The sequence below is a fragment of the Amblyomma mixtum genome, chromosome 10 (assembly GCF_055824585.1).
Source record: "Amblyomma mixtum isolate Tamu chromosome 10, ASM5582458v1, whole genome shotgun sequence".
Classification (NCBI taxonomy): Eukaryota; Metazoa; Arthropoda; class Arachnida; order Ixodida; family Ixodidae; genus Amblyomma; species Amblyomma mixtum.
The window spans coordinates 40,582,412-40,605,287 of record NC_143021.1 but is presented as its reverse complement, the minus strand read 5'-3'; the positions used below and the strand labels follow the sequence as shown (position 1 = coordinate 40,605,287).

Sequence of the window (22,876 nt, the reverse complement as noted above, 5' to 3'; positions counted from 1 at the left end):
TTGCCACGCTGTCGCGCCTTCCATTTACTTTTGACTGCACCTGTACTTCATCAGATGATTCTTCATCCGAAGAAAAAGAATCGAGCAAAAGCTCGGCGCCTAGCAACTTTACAGCGTCCATGTTGCGCACAGCGAAACACAGACGATGCTCGATGACAAAGGCGACGCGCACAAAATGCAGAATTATGCGTGCTGTGCGTGTGTTTTTTATTGATTCAACAAAAAGAACGTAGTTTTCAAGGCAATTTATTTCGTTTTATTTCCAAAAGCTCCGTTATCAAGTGCTCGTCGTAATATATATATATATATATATATATATAATATATCCTCGTTGCCACCCACCCGCATTGGCGCGGATAGGAGAGTAGCTAGCGCCATCCCTTAACAACCGTTCGCAACGGCGAATGGGCGACGCTCCAGGCATCTTTCTAGAGGCCTCACCGAAACCGAAACTGTCTGTTTTTGTGACGTCAGCGGCCGACGCCAAGGCTACCCTACCAAGGCAGTCAACCTGCGTGTCTGTTGCGTCCTCCCCAGAGCCGCCGATCGGGGCCAGCGCGATGGCTGCTGTGCGACTGCTGCAGTGCGCGATGCGCCGGCATCCGGCCCGCTGCGGGCTGGGACGCGCGTCGGCCAGCCGGCGGCCCAAGTCCAGCGCGTCCCCGGCGGCGCTCAGCGAGAGCGCCGAGTTGCCGCCGCAGCGGGACCCGCTGGACCTGAGCTTCAACGACGCCCGGGCTGCCTACAAGAGCAAGACGACGGCCGAGCTGCTGCGGGCGTACGTGGTGCTCAAGCTCAGCTCCAGCAGCTGGATCGTCAACAACCACCAAGAGGTGAGGAATGCTCCGGCGCACAGCTGTCGCGGTCATTCCCTCGAGGAAAAATACTTGTGCACGTCGCGGCGCGCATGCCTGATGATCGCCGTCCTTTCCATCGCTGAACCACCGGCAGACGACGAGCCGTGGAGCTTTATATTTTACGTGTTCACTGGCGGTTTTGATTTGGAACAGAGGAATGAGCCAGTCAAGCGATTTATGACAACGTCATGAATTTTTAAAGGCGAGAGCCTTTAAGCGCTCATACTTGCGGCCATGACTCTGGCCGTTACATGTGAAGTGAAAGTCATGACTAGCTAGTCATTAACCAGGCACAACTAGTTAGTCGTGACTGATTAGTCATGACAAGTTAGGGATTAACAAGTCATGGCTATTTAGTCATCAACTAATTAACCAGTGAACTAATTAGTCATGTCTAGTTGGTCATTAACCAATCATGAAAAGTTAATAGCCAATCATAAGTAGTTAGTCATTAACTGTTCATGACTAGTGAACCATGACTAGTTAGTCATAGGTCATGACTAATTAGTCTTTACTAGCCAATCCATAGCCACCTCGTGTGTGCCTACGGCCGTGCAGCCAAAGCTGTGTGGAAAAGCTTTCGCCTTGCGCCCTTTAGATCGTCAAAGTGTCCCCTGAATTATTTTGCACGTGGCCTAATAAAGCTCCGTAGCAGCCAAAATATGGTGTGCCAGGAAAACAGAACAACAAAGGAGCAATGGCTTCAAACTAAATTCTTATTCACGGAGAGAGGGCACTGGGCTCACTGGAAAGGCGAGTTTATTTATTTATTCAATACCGCCTTTCAGTGGGGATGCAATTGCACAGTGCTTTGTCAGTAGCAAACAACGAAAAAAAAAAGGGAAAAGGGAGGCCTGCATGTAGGCAGCAAAATTTCTGTTGAACAACTCAAATAACAGACGAGTGACAAACACTTTACATTAAAATACAAAACAACACGCGACAAGGGCAACACTCCAGAATCGAACCAAATACCCTAACTTGACCGGCTGGGGTTGATTGGAGATAAAAATGTTTCGGCTGATGATAAGGTGACCAGTGCGCGAGGTAAGGCATTCCAATCAGTTATCGTTCTTGAGAAGAATGACAGCTTGTATGCAGTGGTTCTGCATTTGGGAACTACAATTGTTTTATCGTGTTTGTTGTGCCGAGTCTGTCGTGTAGTGCACACGGTATACAGTTATGGTGTTTTGCACCAGAATTGTTTAGTCCACCTTCTCCATGCCGATGGTTGTGACACTCAGACCGCGCATGTCAGCAGCCTTGCTTGCGAAATCTTCTCTTCCTGTTTTCGTGCTGTGCTTGCACAAGCTTCCCCTTTTCCATCCTTGTTGAAACCTCTGTGCAATGTCAGTGGAGCCGAGGGAAGGCACTGAGTTACTGTGTCGAAAAATGCCCTCTTCTGGTTGGCCCTCAGGACAAGTGAGATTCGGACAAACCTCAGCACTTCTTCAGTGTTCCGACAGTTCACTCTGAAACAAAGCCCACAGAAGCGACTGAGGATGGGATGGCTTAACCATGCCAGTCCATGAGGTCCAATGTGGCACCTGCAATTCCATGGCCCATCCTTCTCTGTGGCCAAGTCTCCTTCTTTCCACCATCGAGATCCAGCACAGCTGCAGAGTCAAGGATGTCCAGTGACACATGTGACATGAAACCGTGAAACGCTTTCGTGAGCATATCCTGTCAATCACTTTACCAGAAGTTTGCTGAGCAGCTGATAATTGCCATAAGAGCACAAGGTGCCAGTGTGGACTTTTTGTGCAGTATTACCGTAAACAGGAAACAGTCTTCAATTTTTCTCTTGCCCAAGTGATATTATTGTACACTGATGCCCTTTGAACATTGAAACGTTGTTTAGATAGCATCTCATAAACTCGATTATTTTTAATGTTTATTTATTTATTACAATGCCCTCAGGACCCGCAGGGCGTTATAGAGGGGGTGGGTGAAAAAAGAAAAAAAAATACATACTAAAAAGTACAGGCAAAAGGCAAAATTCAGGATGCAGATGCTTGTTCGATGATGTGCTTGGCGATAAGTGGCTTGAAAGATGACGCGTCTTCAATGCAGGCGATATGGGCTGGAAGGTGGTTCCACTCAGTGCTAGTCTTCGGTAACAAAGAATTAAAAAGTACATTCGTTTTACTAGTTGGGATGGAAACTTTATGCGGATGGTCAACACATGGTGACAGGTATGATGGCATAGAAGCGAAAGATTCCTGTTTTAGTGTCTCGTTATGAAAGAAGATGCCGTGGAAAAGACTGAGGTGTGAAATATTTCTGCGAACTGCAAGATTAGTCAGACCAAGTTTAGTTTTGATTAAAGAAACACTAGCCGTGCGAGAATAATTGGAAAGGATGAGGCGAGCTGACCGGTTCTGAACAGATTCTATAGCACCGATTAAAGTGAGTTGTGCGGGGTCCCATATTGATGATGCGTATTCTAGCTTTGGCCGTATTAGTGTCTGATATAAAAGTAACTTGAAATGGAATGGACGACGAGAGAAGTTTCTGCGTATGTAACCAAGGGCACGGTTTGCATTGTTAATAACATGTTCTATGTGCATGCGCCAGTGATGTGAACACCCAGATATTTATAAGATGAAACATTCTCTAATGAAACTCTGTTAATCTTGTAATCGAATGGTTTAGACGGGTTAGATTCGCGTGAGATGGACATAATTTTGCACTTTGATGGATTGAGAACCATGCACCAAGATGCAGTCGGTTAATAAACCAGTATACATACATACATACATACATACACAAAGAAGTGGAAGGAGGCGGAGGGAAAAGGCTTGAAAAATCCTCCGCCCCCTTACAGTGTGTACAGCAGCAGAGTGGGGCAATAAACAGTCGAAAGATGTTAGGTGCATAGTGTTTTGCTTAAAATTTTGAAAAGCAATACAAATGAGTTGTAACCTTCAGAGCTAAAGAAATAGTAATTGCTGTTTGACTGCAAGCTGAGTGAGCTAAAATTTGTTTGCCTGTGTTTAATGTTGATCTGCGAAACAGCTGCCATTAGGTGCACTCAAGTTCTCTAAGAGGAGCATGAACATGTAGTCTGCAGTGGAATGTTTTTAACAAGTGTCCTTGCTTGACTATGGAAAGACATCAACTGTTTCAAAGGTGCTGATGACAGGACAGCTTTTCTTCTCGAGGAGCCATGGAATATCCTGAGGCTTAGCAAGGGTGGGAGAACTCATTAAAGTGTAGGCATTTCTTCCATACCTTCGGCAAAAGTACAAACTCACAAAACTTTCATCAACCTGTGGGTTCTCTCAGACTCCTGGGCTGTCAGGAACTTGGCTTCCATCTCATTTGGACTCATTCTGACTCTCAGCTCATCCAGGGTCAGCCGCTTGTTACAACTGGCAACCCATCTGGACTCGCTCACTCATTTTGACTCAAGACGCACACGGTCTCACTGAAGCATGCCCTGAGCCGACCGAAGGAGCCCTGCCTCCGAGCGCAGCAGCACGCAGTCAGAGCTTGGAACACATCCCGCGTTGCTGCACCCGCGTAAACTACCAAAGGCAAAGGCAGGCCACTTCACCCTGCTTGGTCGCGGCAGTAAATCTTTCCCACCTTCCACTGTAGATGGAAAAAAACTAAGCACACACAGAGACCGTGACCTTAGCCTGAGCCCAGACTCACAACCTAGATCGACATCTGAATGAGATCGGCTCATGAGTTAATCCGCTGACCTATGATTTATTCTCTGCACGGGGCCTGCTTCACAGTAGAGGACCACAACAGAGTTTTTAATTCACTAAGAAAAAGCATGCAATTTGGGTGAATTGTCTCACAATTGATTAGAGAGTAGCAGTTGTATCAAAAGCTCAACAACACGTCAAAATTCGTCATTGTCATTCATCAGCCTGACTGTGCCCACTGCAAGACAAAGGCCTCTCCCAAACTCAATTTCTCAAACTCATCTGTTCATCTGCCCGCATAACTTTCCGTCGCCCCTCCGCTACACTTCACTTCTCTTGGAATCCAGTCCCTTAAGGATCTTGCCTGCGCATTACATGCCCCCTGTCCAAGCCCACTTCTTCCTCTTGCTTTCAACTAGGATGTCATTAACCCTCACCCACTCCGCCCTCTTCCAATCTCTTAACGTTACACCTATCATTTTCCTTTCCATAGCTCGCTGCGTTGTCCTTAACTTAAGCTGAACCCTCTTTGTTAGCCTCCACATTTCTGCCCCACAGGTGAGTACCAGTAATTCTGGGTTTTTTGCGCAAAAGACCCGACACGAGAGAAACGAGGTAGACAGGACAAGCGCTTGTCCTGTCTACCTCGTTTCTCTGGTGTCGGGTCTTTTGCGCAAAAAACCCAGAATGCTTAGGCACCAACTAGCCTGCAAAAACATACTCGCGAGTACCGGTAAGGTACAGCTGTTGTATCTTGAGGGACATTGGTAGACGGCCATTCACGATCTCAGAGAACCAAATGCACCAAAGTTGAAGGCAGCTTTTGGACATAACTGCAGTGTAAAAATAAGATGTTTATAAGGGAGGACACATTGGTGGACTCGACAGTGTAATTGAATGTCCATCTTTGCCATACATGCACCTTAATCGGGCTCCTACGGAGACAGAGCTCGCATTGAAGTTGCGAAAGAATTTCAGGACAGATGGAGAGTAAGCCCGTGGGACATATCCACAAGCCTGGAAAGGGAGACGGGAAGAAGCCGTCGGGACTTGGTGGGAAAAAAGGCAGTACTTGCCGATGCTACTCACCTTGGAAGGAAGGCAGAGCTTGCTCCATAAATGAAGGAGTGTCAGTTTTCCTGAAGGTGGAAAAGATTGATAGTGATATTTTTGTATGGAATGAAGTTGAGAAGTGATGCATAAAAGAAAATCAGTCCGCCACTCAGAGCCATGCTGGACTTTTCAAATATATGAAAGAGGCCTAGTGTCATGATTAAGAGCGAGTTACTTTAAGTATTTTTGCTGCAATGACCACTCTCATTAAGCGGGTAGACGCACCAAACTTTTCTTAGTGTATTTTTGTTCTTGAATGCTGCACAAAACATCAGTAGCCACATGAAATATGCCTATGCACAGTGCATGACTTATATTCTTCCACGCAGTTTGCGTTGCAGCATTCGAAACATCGTCGCAGTTATGCACCAGATCACGTGCAGAACCGGCCATGGAATGGCTCTCTGTTCACTTGCTGCCACCCAGGCTTCTGGAGCAGTTTAGTGTGTGTGAGTTTGAATGATTAAGACGGCAAAGTAGCAGTTAGGTATGTTGGGGTTTTTGTATGCCTCACGTGATCTCATGTCGTCACATTGCAGCCACTGTCTGGCATCTGAAATTACACAGGAAAAAAAACTCAATTACGAGTGATTTCAATCAATCAATCAATCAATCAATCAATCAATCAATCAATCAATCAATCAATCAATCAATCAATCAATTTAGCATTTCTTTCAATACAGAAATAAATGCAAGGATAAGAACAAAAAGCTGCTTCTCGAGCAGCTTGACAACGGTTCTTACCGCTTTTTTTCTCTTGACAACAGATAACAGCAGAAATAAAACAAAGCTACGATTAAAATTGTACGAAGATAAGAGCATGCAGTATACATAGTAATTGTAAACAGAAAATATATAGTAAACACAAAATAGATATAGTATACATAGTAATTGCAAACACAAAATGCCGCACATTAGTAAAAAGTAATAATACAGGTTCAATGTAACTGATAGACATGGATTCAATAAGACGAATACTAATACTTAATCACCAATATTTTGCACACTGAAGAACATCTAACGGCGAAATTGACATATGGCTATACAGGACTAAAAACATTTCCTACTACATTTGCAGGCATAGAAGCACAGACCACAGTTTTACCACACAGAGCTGTAATGCAGCCACCATTGAAAATACGTGCACAAAAAGGCTGCAATAATAAAACAAGATTTCAAAACGTTGACGTTACCACCCTAAATTGTAAGTGAACAAACGCTTAAGGTGTTGTTTCGATAGTGTGTGGATGTCCGTGTATGAATTATGATAATTGTTAAGTAAAGTAGGTATAATATGTTGTAGTCTGTTGTGACCATGATTCGTGCGGGAAAACGGCACCAACCATACTTCTCTTGTTCTTATATTGTACGGTACCTCGGGTGGTTTTGTTAGATTGCATAATCGTAGAAAAGGCGTCCGATTAAATTTCAGGGAATATTTGTATTTTAATAGGGCATTCAGCTCGTACATACGTGTCACAGGAACAACACCAAGTAAGGGGAACAGGTCACTTGTGTGAGCGTCGTATGGAACATCCGCTATGTGACGGAGAGCTCTTTTTTTGTAAAAGAAGGAGTTTGTTGATTTTCGTTAGTGATGTTGTTCCCCATACAGGATTACAGTAGTTTAGGTGAGGATTGAAAATAGCATTATAAAGTAGCAGCTTTATTTTGAGTGGAAGAACTTGTCTAAATCGGCAAAGTATCCCGCAAGCCCTGGCCAGACATTTAATCACACAGCCTACATGGATATCCCAGATCAAGTTCTCGTGAAAGGCGACACCGAGCGTTTTCACTTCTTTTGTTATTTCTATCTTCTCAGATCCTAAATAGAGATTAAGATAACGGTCAACAAATTTTTGTGATGGCGAGAAAATGACAGCCTTTGTTTTTTTATTGTTTATTGCTAAAGAATTAATTTTGCTCCATTCTGACAATTTATTCAGGGTAATATTTCCTAAAGCTCGTGTCATCTGCATAAATTACCAAAGAGGCTTCTGGGGATACCCGTGTTATATCATTAATGTATATACTGAAGAGTACCGGTCCGAGGACACTGCCCTGTGGTACTCCGCATGTTAGGCTTCGTAATGTGGACTGCTCTTCTCCGATAGAAACGCATTGTTTTCTGTTTTCTAAATAAGATCTTAGGAGAGCAAGGACAATGCCACGAAAACCGTAGTGCTCTAATTTAGCGAAAAAAGTTTGATGATTAATTCTGGCGAAAGCCTTTGAAAAGCGCTCGTCCCTGTCTGTTCCCTCAGCGTCCTTGTTGTTTTAGCGCTTCGAAAAATGTCAAATGAAAAAAGTCAGTGTAAACGCCTAATGTTATTTTTCTTTCTTCGAATCCTTTGATAATGAAATCTTTTTGGATTACAAGAGCCAGTTCCGTAGACATATTTTGGTGGAAACCAAACTGGCGCTCCGACAAAACATTATGCTTATTACAAAATGACATAATCCTTTTACAGATGATTTTTTTCAAATCCCTTTGAGATAACTGGCAGCACCGAAACTGGGCGGTAGTTCGAAAGCTCATTTTTGTTTCCAGATTTGTACAGGACAGTCACTTTAGCCCTCTGCATGTTCACGGGAAAGACACCAGTGGCTAGACAAACATTGAAAATATGGGCAATAACGTCTTCCAGGAGGTCGACAACAGACTTAATACGCCTGATTTCCAGCCCGTCTATATCTCGTGCCTTGCTGTTTTTGCAGGACATAAAAACTGAGTGAGTTTACTGTGGTGTAATAGGTTCAAAAAAAGCAGAGTTTGCATTAGGTGCACCTAAAAAGAGTTTTGCATTTTCATTATAGTTGCTATTTGCAAGAGTTGTGAAAGTATTCTTCTTGGAAGAAACAGTGCTAAGCCGAGGGACAAAGAAAGAACAAGACAACAGGACCGGCGCTGACTGTCAGCTGAAGGCTTTACTAGAAACAACACGCAATATATACTCCATCGACAGCCAAGAGCGCATGGCAACACCAAACGCCATAGGGATGCATCAATCACCTTAATCAAGATATACTTCAGTTCACAGTCATGAACTGTTACAGAGGGGGCGCTCACGCATGAGCCACTGTTTTTGTGGATATGAAAGGCTTCACCGATTTTATTTGTTAGTTTATCTTTGTGCTTGTACAGGATCCTAGATTCATTAAATATGGGGGTACATGATTTTTCAGAAGAATCAGGTTGTTTATTCCAAGGACAGTTCCTGTAATGCAAGGCCAGGTTTGACGACAGAGCCCCTTTCAAAGAAGTGTCGTGGTCTCATAGGCAGGTGTTCAAGCACCTTCCTGTTTGACCTGTATGGGTCTTCCCGCACGTGAACGTGAATCAAGTGCCGTTCACGTGCGGGAAGACCCATACAGGTCAAACAGGAAGGTGCTTGAAAACCCGCCTACGAGACAAAGGGGCTCTGTCGTCAAACCTGGCCTTGCATTACAGGAACTGTCCTTGGAATAAACAACCTGATTCTTCTGAAAAATCATGTACTCCCATCTTTAATGAAACTAGGATCCTGTACAAGCACAAAGGTAAACTAACAAGGGAAACCAGTGAAGCATTTCATATCCACAAAAACAGTGGCTCATAGAAGAACTGCAGATTGGGCTAGTTGGTGTCGATTCATAGTGATGGTTCAACAGCGCAAACACACACAGACCAAGAAGGAGACAAGACACACACACCAGCGCTGAACTTACAACTGATTTTTTATTAGGGAGAAGCATGTCATAACATGCACACACGAAAAAACAGCGCACATGTGCAATGTCAACGACCTCCTAGTGCTGGTAAAAGGTAAAACAGCTTTACAAGTACGTGTGCATCCACAGATCCACTATCCACTGTGTAGCATTTTCATTTCCCTTACAGATAATGTTACTGATGGCGCACTCACGCATCCTTTATCTTTCCTGTTAATGTGAAAGGCTTCAGCAATTTCTCTAGTGCGCTGGTCAGAATGACGAAACAACACATCAGTATCACCAAAAAACGGCGTGCATTTGCATGTGAAACAATGCTTTGCTAGGTTTGTTTCCTTGTTCTTTAAAGAATTAGCGTGCTCCATGAGCCGCACGTTAATACAGCGGCCAGTCTGGCCGATGTAGGTTAGGCCGCAGGACAAGGGGATCTGATAAACTACGCCAGTCTTACAGGGAACATATTGTCACGGGCGCCGGTAGAACGTTCTGTCCCTGGCGAGCACACTGGGCGGAGCACAGCCGGCCGACCCTAGCACCGAGCAGAAGAGGACGAAGTCCGGCGCGCGACAAAGGTCGAAGACAAACCGTACGGGGGCACTGGTAGAGTGTGGCATTGCCCCTCCCCTCTGGAAAGGCATCGACTCGATGGCTGGGATTGAGGGGGAGTTCTCTACCAGCGCCCCCGTGCGGTTTGTCTTCGACCTTTGTCGCGCGCCGGACTTCGTCCTCTTCTGCTCGGTGCTAGGGTCGGCCGGCTGTGCTCCGCCCAGTGTGCTCGCCAGGGACAGAACGTTCTACCGGCGCCCGTGACATTTTGGTGGAGGTGCGGGGTAGCGTGACATTGTCATCACACACGCGAAAAACAGGCCTGTCGGGCTCGCTTCTGCTGGCTGTGGCACACTGAGGTGAGAACGTCACGACAAGTTCGCGGAGGTTGATTATCGCACCGTGTTCTCGAAGAAAATCAAACCCGAGGATGAGGTCCTTCGAGCAATGAGCCAACACAGCGAAGCAGGCAATGAAGGTTACACCGCGAATCTCCATTCTAGCGGTGCAGACACCTAGCGGTGTCACCAGATGGCCTCCGGCTGTCCGGATGTGCGTTCCAGGCCAAGGTGTCAGGACTTTCCTCAGGACAGTCGCCAGACCACGACTCATGACGGAGAAGTCGGCGCCGGTATCTACGAGAGCAGTCACGCGGCGGCCATCAACGATGATCGGGATTTCAGCCGAAGCTTGGTCACCTTCGGAAAAACGCTGTGTGGGGGTGGTCGGACTTGGGGATCGTTCTCGCGGTCGAGTTGGTGCGTCAAGCGGAGACGTCTCTGGGCGTCGAAAGGTCGTAGCGGCGTGAGGTCGGAGGTCGGGTGGCATGCTAACGTCGGTGAGCGGAGGATGTTCGTCATTATGTCCAGTGACGGCGGCCCTACCTCCGGGGGTCGCCGTACTCAGTTTTCCCGGCGCGGGCTGGAGGACTGCCGGACGTAGGACTGGCGGGCTGGTGAAGACAACCGTCGAGGTGACGGTGACCTGGACTGACGTTGGGCAGTGGGTGCAGGTGGGACGTTGGCCGCTAGGTACTGATCGATCTCGCGGGGTCGTTCACCATAGCGTGGCAGGGGTGCGTCTGGCGAAAAGCCGCGCAGGCCAATCCGGCGGTACGGGCAGTGACGACGGATGTGGCCTGCTTCGCCGCAGTGGAAGCACAAGGGCCTGTTGTTCGGCGTGCGCCACATGTTTGCCTTCGTGACGGGCGGGCGGTCGTCTGGCAGCGCTGCCGTATACGGGAATCGGCGGGACGGCGCGGTAGGGGCAGGAGAGTAGAACGCCGGCGGTGGTGGCGCAGTACTTCGCAATGCCTCGCTGTATGTCATCACGTAGGGCGCTGGCGGTTGGGGAGGCGGAATGGGCTGCACCGTGCGGCGTATCTCGTCACGGACAGCATCCGAGATGGCGGTCACACTAGGAGGCTGCTCCACAGAGCGAAGCTTCTGCAGCTCTTCGCGCACGATGCTCCTGATGAGCTCTCGGAGGGAGGTGTTCTCATCCCCGGGCTTCGGAATGTGGCACTCCACAGCAGTTATGTTTGATGGACGGCCGTAGTGCGCAAACCGCTGTTGCAGGGCGCGCTCCATGCCTGCCGCTTCCTTCGCAAAATCGGCGACTGTAGCCGGAGGATCGCGCACGAGCCCAACGAACAATTGCTCCTTCACTCCCCGCATCAAATGGCGCACCTTCTTGGCTTCAGACATCGAAGGATCAGCGCGGTTGAAGAGCCGGGTCATGTCCTCCACGAACATCGCCACGCTCTCGTTTGGCTGCTGCGCCCTCGATTGCAAGGCCAATTCAGCACGCTCCCTCCGTTCGTTGCTGCTGAAGGTATGCAGCAACTGCCGCCGGAAGTCTTGCCAGGTGTGGATGGCGGACTCGTGGTTTTCGAACCACGTCTTGGCGGCGTCCTGGAGGGCAAAGTAGACGTTCCGAAGCTTGCGGTCTTCGTCCCACAGATTAAATTCAGCAACCCTGTCATACCCGTCCAACCAGTCCTCCACATCCTCAAACTTGTCACCATGAAACGACGCAGGCGTGCGAGGCGTATGAAGAAGTAGCGGTGGCGAACTCACAGATGGCTGGAAGGTCTGGCTGGCCACCGTAGAGGTCATCGTGCGGGATGGCGCGGTGAGGGGTTTGTACTCGGGAGCTAAGCCTTTCAAGCGGCGGCTTGACTTGTGGACAGGTGTCGTGTCCAGGGGGTGTGGCGGAGCGCTGGAGGTTCCTGGGACCTCTTCGTACATGGATCGTACCCCGCAGCTGCACCAAAATGTCACGGGCGCCGGTAGAACGTTCTGTCCCTGGCGAGCACACTGGGCGGAGCACAGCCGGCCGACCCTAGCACCGAGCAGAAGAGGACGAAGTCCGGCGCGCGACAAAGGTCGAAGACAAACCGCACGGGGGCGCTGGTAGAGTGTGGCAATATCTTGTCACATGATTGATGTTGCAAGCATCTCTTCTGCGCCCCTCATGCATTCTTTGAACCGCCGCTCCCACTCTTTCTAGCTTGTTAGGAGCAGAAAACAGAACTTCTACCCCATGCTTGCTCCCCACTTTCTTAATCCGGTGCGACAGCGCGTGGACATACGGCATAACCACTATCTTTCTTCTTCCTTCTTCCGATCCCTTCTGCTGCCCAGACGTGTTTGCAGGCGATTTCAGTGCACGGAGGACTTTGCCTGCACTCGAGACGAGCACTGAATCCGGGAAACCAGCTTCCCTACATCTGTTTGCCTGGGCTAAGAGACTAGACATCATTTTATGACCACAAGATTTCTTCACGCCATGCCTAAGCATCCCGTAAAAATACCACTTTTTACGATCTTAGAATGAAAGGACTTGTAATGTAAAAGGGGCTTTTCACTCCTAGGCGAATACTGCCAACAGACATGATTGGGTTCGAAAGACAACTTTAAATCAAGGAATTGCAAGTCTGTTTCTTGAGGGACTTCATGTGTGAACGTCAGTCCCGACCCATTACGTGCAAAAACATCAAGGATATTTGACACAAATTCCGGATTCACGGACCTAGCTAGCATTAAGAAATCGTCCACGTAACGGAAAATGCGTATGCAGCATCCGGCCAAATCACTCTCAATTTTCATATCAACCCGGCTTAGATAAATGTTTCTTAGAACGGGTGCTACCTTGGCACCTATGCACACACCTGATTTCTGCATATAAAGTTGACCATCCCACTCAACAAACGTGTTACTCAAGTAGTAAGATAACAGTTCTAAAAAGGATCCCGTTGTAATTCCACACTCATTTTGGAACACGCATTCATCGTTGTCCTCCGTAATACATTGCTGAATATACTGGATAAGTTGAAAGTGCGGAAGAGAATAAAACAAATCAACCACATCCACGCTAAAACCAGCGCATTGTGCCGGGCTCTCATTTCGGAGGAATTCAGCAATTGCCTCAGAATTGGGTACGAGAAACGGATCCTTCACGCGAAGTGACGACAAGTGACGACAAAGATAGGTAGACACAGCCAACTGCCATGAATTGTGCTCCGAGATGATTGCCCGGAAAAGAACGTTAGGTTTGTGCATCTTGGCACTAAAGAAAATTTCTAGCACGGAGCGTTCACTTTCCTTCACTTTCTTAGCTATACCTTCTAACTTTAACTTCTTAAGTAAAGTCACCGCCTTCTGCTTGCACTGGGCAGGATTCCTAGCAACACTTTTGAAGTTCTTCATAACCGCTTCACGGGCCTTCTCAGAAAACTGGTCCTCTGACATTAGTACGAAAAAGCCTTCTTTATCCGACTGGACAGTGCGCAAGCGATTATCGCAGAGATAGTTGACTAATGAGCGAAACTGCTTAAACTTCCCTTTCGAGCTAGCGTGAGTGCGCCATCTGTAACATTATCTGTAAGGGAAATGAAAATGCTACACAGTGGATAGTGGATCTGTGGATACACACGTGCTTGTAAAGCGGTTTTTACCGTTTTTAGTACTAGGAGGTTGTTGACATTGCACATGTGCGCTGTTTTTTCGTGTGTGCATGTTATGACGTGCTTCTCCCTAATAAAAAATCAGTTGTAAGTTCGGCGCTGTGTGTGTCTTGTCTCCTTCTTGGTCTGTGTGTGTTTGCGCTGTTGAACCATCACTATGAATCGACACCAACTAGCCCAATCTGCAGTTCTTCTATGAGTCACTGTTTTTGTGGATATGAAATGCTTCACTGGTTTCCCTTGTTAGTTTACCTTTGTGCTTGTACAGGATCCTAGTTTCATTAAATATGGGGGTACATGATTTTTCAGAAGAATCAGGTTGTTTATTCCAAGGACAGTTCCTGTAATGCAAGGCCAGGTTTGATGACGGAGCCCCTTTGTCTCGTAGGCGGGTTTTCAAGCACCTTCCTGTTTGACCTGCATGGGTCTTCCCGCACGTGAACGGCACTTGATTCACGTTCACGTGCGGGAAGACCCATACAGGTCGAACAGGAAGGTGCTTGAACACCTGCCTATGAGACCACGACACTTCTTTGAAAGGGGCTCTGTCGTCAAACCTGGCCTTGCATTACAGGAACTGTCCTTGGAATAAACAACCTGATTCTTCTGAAAAATCATGTACCCCCATATTTAATGAAACTAGGATCCTGTACAAGCACAAAGATAAACTAACAAATAAAATCGGTGAAGCCTTTCATATCCACAAAAACAGTGGCTCGTGCGTGAGCGCCCCCTCTGTAACAGTTCATGACTGTGAACTGAAGTATATCTTGATTAAGGTGATTGATGGCGTTTGGTGTTGCCATGCGCTGTCGATGGAGTATATATTGCGTGTTGTTTCTAGTACAGCCTTCAGCTGACAGTCAGCGCCGGTCCTGTTGTACTCTTTTTCTTTGTCCTCCGTCTTAGCGCTGTTTTTTTCCAAGAAACATGTACCAACTAGCTCAACTCTCCGTTTTATTGTGAAGTATTCGTTGAAATGAGATGCTAACTGCGTACCAGTTAATTGCTGATCGTTGATTGTGATTTGCAGACTATCATTCTGTTTTGTACCTGGTTTCAACGAGTGATTTATTTCAATACGCCATATGAGGTCACTGCGGCCAGATGCCTCATTAAAAACGTGTTCGTAGTAATCTTTCTTGGATTTCCGGAAGAACTTCGTCACTTTATTATTTCTGTATTTTTTAAAAGCAGAAAAATCTGCGGGATTTCTAGTTTTCACAAAATGAAAGTACATTTCATCTTTTTCGCGTAGCATTTCGAGGCACTCATCTGTGAGCCATAGCTTGCGAATTTTTTTTCAACTCTTTACTCTTTTCACATGAAAACAGCTATCGTAAACATTCTTAAGGACAGTCATAAACGTGTCATATGCTAGATTTCCATCTGTGCATTCATATACAGAGGTCCAGTTTGTGCATTCCATCTGACTTCGAAAAAGATTGAGTTTTCAGGTTAATATTTCGTGTAAGAAAAGACATTGGGGGATTGGCACAGTTTTTCAAAACACCATTTTGTTTGCAGGTCAGATAAATTGGCAAATGATCTCTTAGCTGTGCAGCAACGACACCTGATTTGGCGCACTCCGTTGTTTTGTTTGTGATAAGCAAGTCAAGAAGACTTTCAGAACAGGAGGTGATGCGTGTGGGTTCTGTTATGACGTGACTGCAGTGAAAGGAATCTAGGAGTGTTTGAAACTCATGGGAGCTGGAAGTATCTTCAAGCAAATTTATGTTACAGTCACCACCAATAATGAGATTCAATTGATTGGAACTTGTAAAGCTTAATAACTTATCTAGAAACGTGAAAAAGAGGTCAGGTTTACCGTCCGGTGGGCGGTATATAACGGAAAAAAACAGTGTTTTGGCTTTGTAGTGTTAACACTTCATAATCAGCTGTCATGGCGGAGAATTCGGAGAGCATATTGCAAGTAAGGCGTTTGGAGACAAGTTGAAATATGCCGCCACCTCGGAGTCTGTTTAAGTAGAAGCTGTTGAAGCCATCCATGCTAAGTACGTCTTCTTGTGAAGTGTACCAGGTTTCTGTTGCCATGATGGCGTCAAATTTGAAACTAACGCTGTTAAAGAAAGCTGTCAGTTCGTCATTCTTATTTTTTGCAGACTGCGCATTGCAGTGCGAAAAACTAAGATAGCCATTTTTCTTTGGTAGTGTGACATCGCGAAAATTGGTAAGATAAGCTAGCACATTTGAGGGTGGCGATATCTTTGCTAAGTCAGCTTCGCATGTGATTGGGACGACAGTGGAAGTTTGTTTTCCGCGCAAGAATCTTTCCGCCCTTCGACCAGGCAAATTTCCAGCCCATTTCCTTTTTCTTTCTTATAGTTTCTCCGAGCACTTTTTTCAGTTGCGGGCACAGGTGCTCATTTACAAACATGATTGGGTGGGGGAAAATCCCAAGTCTTCAGTGGTAAACCTCGTCTTTTTTGCCTTCTCGACAACCGCATCCCATTGTGCTCTGCGGTTGAAAGCCACAACAATGTTTTGGCTTTCAGATGGATTCCATGCACATACGCGATGGCATGCCTCAACATCCTCCTCTGTTGTTGGCTCACCAAGAGTTAAGATCACGGGTTGCGGCTCAGGGACCCATCGCGCACGCACCCCGAAGCCGGTAGCTTGGCCCGTTTGGCTTTGTATGTGTTAGCTGTTCGTCGGGGTTCCTCGAGCGGCCGCCACCGCGGCGCCGCTCGAATGGGTTTGTTTTAAACAAATGTGGTAAAGTGAATCCAGGAACGGCGGTTAGCGGACTGCACCGCTGCGAGAAGACGAGGCCCTGCAGGGTCGCATTCGAACCGCAAAACGAAGCCGACGCGCGGCGGACCCCTGGGGCGTCGAGAGGGGGACGCGTGTAAATTTATTGCTTTTAACTGCAGACCGCGTGACGGACGGGGTGCCTCAGAGACAAGCGACGAAGGGGGAGAGCGCGACCGGGGCAGTGAGCGCGGTCCGGGAAGAGTTTGCCTTCCCTGTGCTGCCGCTGGTGTTTTCGTGTATTTGTGTGTGTGTAATAACAAAGCGGAAATGCGTAACGTCTTCGTGGAATTCGCGCGGTGCTCGCGTAAACAACAACCCCGTGAGCACCGGCGTGCTATTGGCTCCTTTAGTTTGAACGAAATTCTTCTGATTGGCTCTGACAAGCGCATTTCCTATTGGTTACAAAAATGGTCCCCAGAACGCTGGGAAAGTGCATTTAAGGTCGAGTTTTTGGCGCGAAAAGGGGACTTGGAGAGAGACTGAGAGATCGAGGGGGACTTGGAGATCGGAGCTCGAGGGAGTCCGGAGAGACCGGCCAGCACCGGAGGGAGCGGAGACCGATCGAGGTCTGAGAGAGGGTTCAGAGAGAAGTCGCTGATGAGCGCTCGTGAATAAACTACAAAGTCCCGAAGAAGTGTCCTGTCTGTTCCGCAACGTGTCGCCGGATCACCGAACCATTAGAAGGCTTACAAGATCAACACCATCGATCATCAAAATTAACTCCAAGAGTGTTACCAGCTTTGCCAATTATATCAATCAAGTTTTCATTTTTGTTTAGTGGTATTCCCTTGATCTCTATATTTCTGTTTCTTGAATACTGATCTTGGGCAGTGATCTTCAAAGCATTTTCTTGCACTTGTTTTTTCAGAGCTTCAATTTCTTGCATCATTAACTTGTTAGACGCTTGTCATCACATCAGTACACTCGGTCTTGAGGGTTTCAAACTCGTCGCTTATAAATTCCAGGCTACTTTTCAGCTCCCTAATTTCTTTTCGAATATCGAAGTTCTTGAGTGCTAACGAATTCCATGTAGTGGTTCATGTTTACCACGTGTTACATATCATTCCAGGGCAAAAGCACACTTGGGAAAATTTGGTTCCTCTCTTGCGTTAAGCCCTTGGAGCTCTTTCAACAGAAACTGGACTATGTAGCGAAATGGGCAATGAAGACCTGTTTCCGCATGGGTGGGAGGTGGCCATCATTGAGCCACATATATCTTAGCCTTGCATGCCTATGCTTTCAGCTTTCTTGCTGGGGCCATAACCTTGCTTTGTAATCAGTATACAGGCCCCTTTATGCTGTCAGGTCTAAAGCTCTCTTGGCTTGTGATATTGAATTCGGAGTGCTTCCAGGGGAACTCACACGATACAAAGCTTGCTTGCGTAATTCTTCCGCATGCGCTGTAGAATTGAATTGTAAATAATGTATTCCTGAGTAAATATTTTGCTGGCTCTACTATGTCTGTTGCCCTACAGTTCCAGCGCCGGACTGCAAAAGCGTTCGTCGTGAACATTCGACCTCGATGCAGGTTGCACGCTGTGAAATTGAACAGACGTGCCTCTGAACGCTGATTCCACAAACGCTGAATCCGCAAAGGTCCAGGTGAAGCACTCTGTTCGAATACCTGTCGTGAGCTGGCCTCCAGCCCGACTATGCTGTGTGCAGCGAGAAATTGTATGACGCCACCCGCAACAGTGCAGGGCAAACGGTTGCAGCACAATTTTGGTACAGAAATTAGTCTTTGAGGAAAGGAACAACTGCGCTGAACTGTCTCACATCTCAGTGGACACCTCAACCGCACCTTAGGGGAAGAGAAGCTGGGAAGACATGCAATTGAAGGCGTCCACATATGTGGACAGGACTTAAGCTTGGTCATATTTTCGTACAAAAGGTGAATTGTCACCTTTGAATTCTGCACTCTCGCCACTCTGATTCTCCCTATCAAGTCTGTGGCACCATCTTTTGCAGCTATAGCAAAATGTGTTTGTAAAAAATAAGAAAAGATAGGCATCTGGGCATTTTTTGATGGGACGAGTGGATAGCTTTTATTTTTGCATGCTATCTTTTCAAGTGGTCATAATGAATGACCATTCGGGATGTGGTGGTAGGTTAATGTAGAAATGGCACACCAATTTTCATTGTCGTAGACCAGCATTCATTCAGCATTCACCAATTTTCAGCATTCATGTCCACAAGCGTGGACATGAATGCTGAAAATATCAAAGTGGCATTTTCTGCCCACTATGCGCCGTTTTTTCGGGCAGGTGCAGTACGGAATGGGCCTATTGCATACAGGGGTTGAATACTAAGCTTCTACAAGGAGAACATTGGACGATTACTGCACTGAAGTTGATGAAAATTGTATATGGAGAAGCATCTCCAAAGAAGCGTGGCTGATCGAGAAATGAAGAGCTGCACATTGGCGCAAAGAACCACCACTGTGCTGAGCTGCTGCCAACAAGCATAGTGCGTTATGATCAGTACTTAAAGTCAGGGGGATCTTGCAGGGACTTAGGCCCCCTACTAATAATGAAATGGGATTTGAGGCCCCCACCATGCTACATTGTAGACCCCATGAATCTGAAGCAAGAAACCCATTTTATGCTTCTTTTCAGTGTGGTCTGAACATTTCTTCTCTATCATTTTAAAAATTTTGCTGTGGTATTTAGCGAGAATCATTAACATTTCGTATAAAAATTCAGGGGGGCACTTTGTTGGCCTAAAGTGTGGTGAGGCGAAAGCCTTTACGTTTGGGAGGCATCCATCTTATTCGAAGCCTGTCTGCAAACACACTCCAGCGTCGTAGACCAGGAGAACTACACATGCGTTGGAAGGAAGTAGCATAGCCATTAGTACGCTCGGCTGCGGCATGGAAGGATAGTGGTTCAAATCCCATCGTGCACAAAGATTTTTCTTCTGGTCTTACTAGAAAAGCATGTCGACAATGATGAGGCATTAAAGACGGAGACGGAGAAAAATACAGAGTGGCAGCACTACTCAAGGAGGGATGAAAACCCTAACACCATGAGTGGCTCAACTCCAAGGCTACAAAGCACACTGGTAGAGCGTGGGGATAGTCTCTGATAAATTGAGCAAACAACGACCTTTCTCTCCCGCTGCTCAGATCATTCGACAGCCCTGTCCGTGACGAAAGCAACCAACTTCCGAGTGTCTGCACATTGAAAAACCACGTTCGATGCCGGAAAGGCTCAATTTTCCTCTGCCTGTTGGCACAGAATGACTGTTTTTATCTGTTTCATAGGTCACGAACTAGAGAATATCTCTCTGATCTCACAGCTGAACATTTCTTCATGTCAAACAGTTAGAAAAGGCAAGCAAATATTGCAGTCTTTATGTTCATGTAGCAGCCTTGAGGCACCACAGATGTAGACGCAAATGAAATATGCTCAACTATGAATATATTAGTTTCAAGTTTATTTTACCACAAAGCAGCAAAAATTGATACATGAGATGTGGTAGGGAAGGTGGGAAAAAAGGTACACATTAGTAGCTTGACTAGCCCCCCCTCCCAATAACTGACAGCGGACGCTTTGACAAAGGTGAGTAGCACAGATTAGCGCAACAAATATCACGACTACAAAGCTAGTTTGCAAACAATAGACATCAAATTCAAACAACTTTATTACATAAGAACCGCACTGTTACATTTCTCGCTGCTGCGTTTTCCCGGCTGTTATGTCGTTTGCATCCGGTCCTGGCATAGCTCCCATAGGATACCATGCATTGGGAGCACCGCTGTTATGTTGTAGCTGTGGAAACGTTACCGCATGATACGGGCAACGCGCACCAACCGCCATTTTGACTTTTGATGATTCTTGGCCAGGTTTAGCTGTGGAACTGGCTGCAAGAGGCCATACACGAGTTGGAGAGGCCGCCTCGTGAACGTCGAACTTGTAGCCGGTATCCAAGGTTACCAGGTTTGGCTACTTTTTGGCTCCTTTTGAAATTGAAATTAGGACTGAATAATGGACCTTTTCTTTTTTTTGTGAGTGGTCTGATTGCATATTCTTTGCTTGAGCGCGTCAGAATGCCACATGTGAATGCCATTGTTTTGAAGTGCCTGCCCTTTTGTTGATAATTTATCTGTATTCATGACCTAGACTTCTCGCTCTTGTGTTCACTGTCGGAAACACACCCCTGTGTTCTCCCAGGCAAGACTCCAAAACTCCGCCTCCGCTATGCAATGCTCATGTGTAGGTTTCCTTAGAACCAGCAGTGAGAAATGTCCCATTTCCATTCACTCGGTGCGCCTCAGCTGAGTAGGGAAGTGACTGGCTACTTAGCTGAGGTACCTTGTTTCCTAAGTTGACTACTGGTTCCAAGTGCGCTAATCAGCTGTGCATGCCAGTCCGACAGCCAGTTGTATGATGCTGAGAATTATAAATTTCTCAGGGCACATGGTTTCTGCTTAGCCGATCTGTGGGAGAGACCAAAAAAGTTTTGAAACGTGGTGGCGAAGAAGGTGTTCTGCAGCGATGTCAGGGGAGCCACAGGTGTATGGCTGGAAAGCAACCCGTGAAAATATTTGACCAAGGCTGTGCTTACTATGCCTTCAACACACATGGCGACCAGTCTGTTTTTGGAATAGAAAGCTGATGACAGGAGAAAAAAGAAATGGGCGCATCAAATCCTGCTTTTGTTTACAGAGCAGGGAAGGCTTGTCGTGCGAAATGCAATGCCATGCGTGCCATATTTGCGTGGGAATTGAAATTGCCATGGGCCAAAAATTTTTCCTCTTCTGGTTACTTTTCCCACGCCTTCTCATCCTTCAGAGATTCCTCGTGCATTTCCGTGGTTCTGTCCCATGATGTTCATTCGATTAGCGATGCTTTTATATCTGGGTCATTCCACGTTGACTGATCCAGACTTCGTGGTCGACCATCTTTGATTTCTTTAAAAAAAAATCGTGGCTTATTGCATTACTGTGAAAAACACTATCCCAGCATGTTTTCGGCGAAAAAAAAATTTTTCCTGCAGTGGCCACCATCTCAAGTTTGCAAGTGGTAGCCAAACCTAGTCAAACCAAAAAATTTATAAAAAAATAACCTTTATCAGGCATTATTATGAAACATTTTTTGTACAAATGAAACAGATTTCACTTTCATGTGCTGACCTGAAATTTGTTTAATTTTTGTTTAAATACAAATGACTGAAGAAGGTACAGAAAGATGAAATTTCCAACAGTAGTCATTTAGACTATTTTTTTTTCATTTGCCAGGAAGGTAAAGAAGCCTATAAAAATATGTGAGAGGTCAGAAAATGTAAGGTATGTCATGAGAAAAATTCTAAATTTCAGAAAATTTGTTTTCAGAGGCATATTCAGCTGTGGATTTCGTAGCGAGGTGGTCCTAGTAATAATATGAAAGGCAGTAAGTTGCGCATTTATTTCTGCGAGCTTAATTAATCAGAGTGATTTTAGTTTTAAGTGAGCAAATAATTTTGCAAGTTGAGTCCTTGCGCTCAACAGTGGCGTTGCTCCGTGATTGCTCTTCACTGCAGCACACTTCCCGCATAGGCAGAACTGACGCTCCTCAACTGCTCAAGGATTTCACGTGTTACCTGGTCTGCCGACCTTTCGGTGACCTCCGGCAGCTTGGGCTCGCACTTGCCCGCTTCTTTCTTCTTTTTGCCTTTTTTCTTTCACAATGTCTGCAATGCAGGGGGCACCTGGTAGCTCTCTTCACTGAGGCACCTGCCCTGCACATTGTGTGCCACAGGGATAGCATAAACCACGAGGCATGGGCGGCACAGGACAGCAGTGCGTTAGCGCACCATCAGTGGCTCTATCAAGAGAATAAATTTCTTTCTTGAACGGGAGATGAAAGCAAGACACTTTTGACAAGGAAACAAAAAGCGCGGGTTTTTCCAATAAATTTTTAGTTGACAGTCAGCTGCGTCCACGTTCTGTGTGTTTCTTTCTGCGTCTGCGTTTTCTTGTTCCTGCTGTGCCCACCCAGAAGTATGAACCAACTGGCTCAGTTTTCTACTCTTGTAAAGCCCTTTGTTCCCTAGATCTTGTGGCGACCACTTTTTCCTTCCATCCAAGTTCGGCAAGGGATTTCAGACATGCAGTCACGACAGGGGGTGAAAACCTAAGATGGTACAGTAGTCTATATTCGTACACAATATTGACTGATATTATCCTATATTCAAGGAAGAAAGGACGGGTGCGAGCTGTGAAATTAATTTTTTTGTAACACAAATAATTTATTGAGGTTCGTTTT

The 22,876-nt window shown here is 46.3% G+C and overlaps 1 protein-coding gene and 1 long non-coding RNA gene across 6 annotated transcripts in view; one reads left to right on the top strand and one right to left on the bottom strand.

The window, feature by feature from the left end:
- The first annotated feature begins 529 nt into the window (after positions 1–529).
- The window catches only part of slgA (proline dehydrogenase slgA), a 228,041-nt gene continuing 205,694 nt past the window's right edge, over positions 530–22,876 (top strand). For all 3 annotated transcript variants that reach the window (XM_089563346.1, XM_089563345.1, XM_089563347.1), the window contains exon 1: positions 530–833. In XM_089563346.1, coding sequence (XP_089419472.1) covers positions 561–833 — 273 coding nt within the window. In that variant the 5' untranslated portion in view covers positions 530–560. The remainder of the gene's footprint in view (positions 834–22,876) is intronic.
- On the bottom strand, positions 1,600–22,657 carry LOC149325646 (uncharacterized). Of its 3 annotated transcripts, XR_016286269.1 has the most exons (5): positions 22,212–22,657; positions 20,945–21,069; positions 6,144–6,182; positions 5,606–5,655; positions 1,600–2,473 (listed from the first exon to the last, which is right to left on the bottom strand). It is a non-coding gene; the product is annotated as an uncharacterized LOC149325646 (long non-coding RNA). The 3 variants fall into 3 exon arrangements; XR_016286268.1 differs by having other exon boundaries at positions 20,945–22,657; XR_016286267.1 differs by lacking the exon at positions 20,945–21,069.